The sequence below is a fragment of the Camelina sativa genome, chromosome 8 (assembly GCF_000633955.1).
Source record: "Camelina sativa cultivar DH55 chromosome 8, Cs, whole genome shotgun sequence".
Lineage (NCBI taxonomy): Eukaryota > Viridiplantae > Streptophyta > Magnoliopsida > Brassicales > Brassicaceae > Camelina > Camelina sativa.
In genome coordinates, this window is record NC_025692.1 from 26,974,145 (window position 1) to 26,981,159 (window position 7,015).

The window sequence follows — 7,015 nt, forward strand, 5'->3', positions numbered from 1 at the left end:
ATTGGGGTAGTCGGGTTGGGAAGTAGTATCCTGTTTAGGATGAAAGGGGTACCCAGGCTCACTGAGTAATCTTAGATTACTCATGATATTGCTTTTGTCTTGCAGGGAAGCCTAAGTGAGTCTAGAGCCGGAGCAAGCTTTAGGGTACCGGATAGGGTTTTTCTTGTGTTTCTTGCAAAACCCTATGTTTTTATAAACATTACCCGACTATCTTTTGTATATTGCTTTAATGTTTTTGTTTTCAAATGCAAAGGACTATTGAAGTAATATACATTCGATTTTGCAAAGGCATGGCAAGTTGCAAATGATACTCGGTCTTGTCCGGGCTGACACAACGCACCAGGCCACGAGGGTTGCAAAGCCTAAGTAGTCTCGGTTGCGGGCGGAGTTGTACTAGGACGAACCGGTCGGGAAGTTTGCAGCTTCCGTCCCTCGACCGGATTAACTCGGTACAATTCCTATTGTGACGTTCCGTGGCTGTATCATGGCATATGTGGTCATAGTACGGTTTGGGGGCGTTACAACGGATGTTCTTCTAAACATCCTATATTATAAAACGGAATACGTATTTTTTATTATTTATTTTATACAATCTTGTTTTTGATTGATTAAATTTTTTAAAAGTAAAACATCTTATATCTTAAAAAAGATAGTATATTAGAGAGGGAAGAAGTGAATAAAGTGGGATCCAATTTTAGCGTGAGAAGATTGAAGATTCCGTCGGTGTTCCCAAAGACAAAAGTTAAACAAATAAATTTGTGAAAAAGTATATAAATTTTGTATAAATATTATCGATCGGACGTTATTTTGTCTCTATCCAAGGAGTTCCTTTTTAATTTTCTTTTCCTATCAGGAAAATATGCTTTTAATTGAATAAATAGTGATGTTACGTTATAAATGACTGAAAAACACATGGTTGTAATAGTTTTCTATATATTTTGGTCAATAAAGGTAAAAGTCGGAGGACAAAAGAAAAAAGTGAAATGACCAGTTACCAAAGCCACAAACTCAATAAACTTTGGGTTAGTGTGTTAAAATAGATATGATATTTTATCCTAATACTAGTCTTTTACTGTATACAGTATAAGTTTGGAAAAATGTCATATTTTGGGCATAGTAATAAGTTTTTTCTAATAAGTTATGATTTCCAAGGAAATAAGTATGGAAACGTGCGACCACGTGGTGAATCACGTTGTCATGGGCCCGGCCCAACATAATACCGTTAAACGGTTATAGTGTGTCGTCGTTATAAAGCACATAATTTTCCCTTTTTTTTTAAAGAGGGATATTCCTGACCAGAATATTACTAACCGGAATGAACCGATATCAAGATTGCACCGACCGAGGTAAATTGAACCGAATTAGCCCATCTGATTTCACCAAATCTTATTTTTCTTCTTGGCTCTTTGTTGCTACTTAACTGAAGTTAACTAGTTAAGGTAGGTGAATGGTTTAACACTTCTGATCCCAGTTGCTGAAGCACACACAAAGTCATTCAACAAACACACACGGCTTAGTTAGTCTCTCTGTCTTAAACTCCTAATCTCGAATTAAAATTCTTACCTTAAAAGACAGTTTGGAGTAGTTGTTGTACAGCAAAAAAGTATACCAGATTGCTGCAGGCAAAGATCATAGTCATTCGTTGTACGTTTCACTCTCCTCTCTTTCTTGTTTTTAGCTCTTAGGTTAGAGAAAGTGATCATCTATAGAATAATCAAGTGATGAACAACTCTTCTTTATATATTGTCCATATACTATTAAAAGATTAATTAATACCGTTACATAATCACTCGATAATTTTGGCATATATTAATGCCTAGGGTGGAACGAAACAAGGTACGATGTACATCCCCCTATCTCTGCCTTTTCTTCACTCTTGAGTAACAACAACAAGGACATCTTGGTTAATTTTTAAGTAGTTTCATCAAAGCCCAAGTAGTTCTTTTTAGAAACAGAGTTGATTAGCTTAACGCTGAAATCCCAGAGTTTCTGTGCCAAAGTCTCATCTCTAGCAAGTTTGCTTGGAGTCACTTCGTTGCAGTCTGCAAAGTACTTTCCTGTTACTCCCTTCACATTTGGATGCAAAGCAACATAACATGTTGTAGCTGCTCCCTGTCAACATTACATCAAGTATCACAATGTTGTTCTCATATTCGTCTTTATTTAGTATCATAGACATATAGAATTTTAGATTCCTCTAGTATAGTATTAGTACCTGAGGTATATTTTTCCACAAGTAGAAGCTGAAGAACTTCAAGAATCCTGTGAAAAAGATAGTTTGTTTAATATAAAGAGAATAATTTGAAGAAAAACAGAGAAAAAAGGGAAATCTTACTCATTAAAAGAGCAGTGTGTTGGAAGAGATTGGTGAGAATGAGACCAGGGTGAACTGAATTTGCTGTTATGTTTACTCCTTCTTCCTATCAAACAAATGTCCCCAAAAGATTTTTAGTTTTTTTTCTGAAGTGTTCATGAATTTGTGGCAGTTAATATGTGTGTGTGTGTGTGTGAAGGCAACCAGAAATTGACGGGAGAGCTCATTCGCGTGCAATATATTGGCTAGTTTTGATTGTCCATAAGCTCGTTTATCAGAGTAACTGAGAAAAAAAATCAAAAGAAGAAGGTTATAAAGATGCAAAGTGAAAGATTAATATCTAAAGTTTCAAACAAGTCAACAACTATAGAATTTTACCTGCAAATATCATTGATGCTGTCGAACTGGATTCCTTCTTGGTTAGTATAGATATGAGCTACTGATGATAAATTCAAAATCCTTCCTTCAACACCACTGGTTTTAGCTGTGCTCTTCATTGTGTCTAAGAGCAAGTTTGTCAACAGAAAATGACCTATATCGTTTAACATCAACAATTAGTTTTGTTCAATATATCAGGTTTAAATCTCTGAAACTAAGCTTTGTATATAAGATATATAATTTTTACCAATGTGATTTGTAGCAAACTGCAACTCAATTCCATCTTCAGAGAGTTGGTATGGACAGAACATTACTCCTGCATTGTTTCTGCAAACACCAATTTTGTGCAATTTATATTGATAGATTAGTCTGATAGTTTACTATATATGCAGATTTTTTTTTTCTTTTCCCTTCACAGATAAACTTATAAGTGAAAACCAAAAAAAAAAAAAAAAACAGAAAATATTTTTTCTTGCTATAATAAGTAGTAAGTAAATATATCTACCAATCTAGTCATACGTGCGTACTCCATCTCCGTGTTGTTGGGATTTAATAATGGTTCTGAATGGTAGGTAGGTACCAGTACCACAATGAAATATTCACTTTTTTTTTTTAACGGAAAAAATATTCACATTGATAACATATAATTAGCAGTAAAATGTTTGTAAATATATATACTACTAGTCTTTTTCATAGCATTAAACTTTTTTAGAAAAAAAGCTACATAAAAAAAATTATTGGATGTCGTTATTTATTTATTTAACTAACGTAATTAATGCAGGAATGTTAACGAAAACAGTGATAACGTTGTTAATGCTGTTAATGTCATAAAATCTATGATCCATCCAAACGCTAAAACCGGCGGTCCAAACGCTTTAAGCTGATTAAGAGGGAGAGAGAGAGTGTGTGTACATGAGGAGATTGAGAGGGAGATGGAGGGCATGAAATTCACGAACAAAGGCTTTGATGGATTTGAAGGAAGAGAGATCCAAGTGGAGAAGAGTGACACGTGCGTTTGCGTTTTGTCTGAGTATCTCCGTTTTGGCGTTTTCTGCAGCTCTCATGTTTCGTGCACCAATCACCACATGAGCACCTCTCTTCGACAGTACTCTTGCTGTCTCCAACCCTATCCCTCCTGTTCCTCCTATTAATGAAATCATAATCGAATTGGTTAATAATAATTTTGCAGAATCAGTGTTAGCAACGAGTATATGATTCCGTAACGTCATTGCTTAAGATATTTGACGTTGAGTATAATATATGAGCCTTTATGCGTTATAAACTTTGCATAGATCATGAAAGTATATATGTCAATGTATGTGAATATATATATGCACCTGTGATGATTGCAGTGAGATGAGTTGCATCAATCCCTTGAGTAACCTCTTCAGCTGTTGAAGCTGAACCAAACCCACTAGGTCCTCTTCTCCCTGTGATTAGTGAATATAATCCCATTTACTTGATTGACCGTTTTCACTTTGGTATTTAGAGATCTTCCCCTCAAGAATCAATGTGGAAGAAAGAGAGAGAGAGAGACAAAGACCAAAGAAGAAGAAGAAGAAGTTTAGGAGAATAAAATGGTACTATGATAGAATCATATTTATAAGTGGCAAAGAGTTTTATACTATATTAATGCTTTTTTTGGTACCTTCTAGTTTTATCGACATTATTATGTGAATCGATCTATGAATACTAAATACACATCACACCTTTCCACACCGATATGTTGAATATTATACTGTTTATACATTTTATTTTACGTGTGTAGATCGATAGTGCATGCACTCTATATCAAATTAAGAAGATGTTCATATTTCTCTATCGCGAGAGGAAAACTTCTCTTTGTCAATTAAGCATGTCATTGTCCTCTAGCAAACCCCGCGATTGGATTCTAAATTGCCGACAGCGTACGGCAGTTGTTTTCTCTCTTAATATTCAAAAAGATACTTTACCATATAAGTTTCCGAATCTATTGTTTATACAATGTGTAGTATTATTGTAGTATTTTCAATGAGACAAGTTACACCACGTATTTTAGCTTTAAGTTCTAGTGGTATTATTAGTGTGATCCTCTCTTTTTTTGTGGTTTTAATGTGTCCTCATTTCTCTGAAGTTACAACAAAATAATTTGAATTGTCGTGTAAAAAAAACTATTACTACCTAAGTAAACGTAACATTTTGGGATTAATGTCCATTAAAAAAAGAAAAAGTTAGAGGGTATTAAGGTGACTTAATAGTTAAATGTTGAAAGAAAATAGGGTTGACCAGAATATTAATGAAGGGTTGGTGACAAGCCGTTGGTTACTACTCCATCTGTTTCATAATATATGATGTTTTAGAGAGATTTTTTGTTTCATAATATAGGATGTTTTCAAGTTTCTATACAACTTTTTGATTAAGTTAATATTATCTATTATGCAGTATTGTTTCTAATTGGTTGAACTTTTTAAAAGTAAACATTTCTTAATTTGTGTACTTTTGTTAAAACATCCTATATTTTGCAACTGAGGGAGTACTATACTGATATTTCAGCTACTTGACATCCTCTTTCTTCACATGTTTCGAGTGAGTGTTTTACCACTTACCCAAACCCCCTCCCTAATATTATGCAGACCGTTTACAGAACCTACTCTACTTGAGAATATAGGTGAGTAATTTAGAAAGTTTTTGACCGGCAGTTAATTAAAAAGATCTTTGTTTAGACACAATTAAATATACAGAATGTATTTATTAATTCTCATAGCCCGTGCTGATAGGATATAGGTGGTCCTTTCACATCCCGTTTCCAAATTCAGAGAATCCAACTACGAGATTTTGGTTATTATTTTTTTGCCTTGAAAAATTGATTGCTGAGAGGCCTGATAATGACTAGTTAGGTGGTAGATTTACACAAAGGTACACACACCACTATCGAGATTAATGCAATTTTGATAATAACAATAACTATGATTTCTATGTTAGCTAATTATATATTTTGAAAGTGATTTAACTATCAAAAAAAGCCGTATGATGTAAAACAGATGTTTAAACAACTTGTAATGATTATTTGAGGATACTTTTTTTTTTTGTTTTTTCAAAGCTGAAGTTAACGTTAGCATTAAATATAACGACTATTACTACTATAATTCAAAAAACCAGGATTCAACTTGCTGACAACGAAATTTATACTGAATGAAACAGGTTCATCACACTTGCCATGCATTGTAGCCCCAGCGAACCGGTTAACAACATATTAACCTACATTACATTATAGCTGCTTTGGTAAAAAAAAAAAAAAAAAAAAAAAGCTAGAGGTGAGGGCATTAACTTACTACGGATCTATCTACCTATTCATATTTTCAGCGGCGAGGGACGAGGGGCACATGACAAACGGCTCTCCACTGCATGGGGAAGTGATGTAAACCATGTGAGATCACTAACGATATTTGACATTTTTTTTTAATCTATATATCGACAACACTATTTACTATGTTTCGCGGTGTGTTATACCAGCGAGATGTTGATGTAGTAGCATATCATTGATTTCAAATCCGTATATTAGTTGTTAAATTGCAAAAATCATCTAACGATTACAAATTTTGTAATTTGTATAGTCGACTACTACGTAAAGTCTCCGCGACGCAAAGATCTGTTTGCCATATTGAGTTGACAGGAAAAAAAAAACATAAAGTTGACTTACAATTATAAATACGCGCCAATGTACGTACAGATACACACTCACATACTAACTACATCTACATCTAGTGCCCATACGGATACAGGTAACGCGTGTGCTTTCACATGTACTTGTCCACATCTTTTTTTTTTTTTTTAGTAAGTCGATGATAAGGATGGGCCAGTGGAGATATTTATGATTCCAAAAAAGGCCCATTTGAGTTTGTGAATGGTGTTTTTAGCGAGCAGTTAGCATGGCATTTGTCGTAATTCTCGTCAAGATTTGTAACGGTACTAGGCTATTAACCCATACTGATACAGAAGAGTATACGGCGGAGAAGTAAATGATTTCACACCGCAAGTTATATATCAAGAAGCCATCCCATATTATACATTAAGATACGGTTTATTACGAAGTAAAATATATTCAGTAATGCTCTATGAAACATACAACAAGCCAAGTGTTTCATCATGAGATCAGAGAAAAAATACGTTTGTGGTCCTTTATCTTGCGAAGCGAAATTTTCGCCTCTACGAAGATCACACAGATCCTGGACACATTAAATCAACGGTGCTAGAATCACACATAACTCATACTCCGTTGCTGCTGACCCAAAACAATAAGTCAAGATAATGTTATTGGTTTGTGGTCGTAAGCTTAAATTTATT

The 7,015-nt window shown here is 34.3% G+C and overlaps 1 protein-coding gene across 1 annotated transcript; it reads right to left on the reverse strand.

Moving 5' to 3' along the window:
- Nucleotides 1,717-4,416, reverse strand: LOC104708889 (short-chain dehydrogenase TIC 32, chloroplastic-like). Its single transcript, XM_010425546.2, has 8 exons — nt 4,030-4,416; nt 3,605-3,836; nt 2,940-3,019; nt 2,693-2,846; nt 2,519-2,597; nt 2,336-2,420; nt 2,216-2,262; nt 1,717-2,112 (listed from the first exon to the last, which is right to left on the reverse strand). The coding sequence occupies exons 1-8, from the start codon at nt 4,145-4,147 to the stop codon at nt 1,912-1,914; spliced, it is 996 nt and encodes a 331-aa protein (XP_010423848.1). The 5' UTR covers nt 4,148-4,416; the 3' UTR covers nt 1,717-1,911.

Coding starts and splice junctions, on each gene's coding strand:
- LOC104708889 (XM_010425546.2), bottom strand. CDS start 4,147: ATGGGATTATATTCACTAATCACAGGGAGAAGAGGACCTAGTGGGTTT. Junction 3,837..4,029: donor TCTCACTGCAATCATCACAG/GTGCATATATAT, acceptor TTTCATTAATAG/GAGGAACAGGAGGGATAGGG. Junction 2,598..2,692: donor AGCATCAATGATATTTGCAG/GTAAAATTCTAT, acceptor TTTTTTTCTCAG/TTACTCTGATAAACGAGCTT.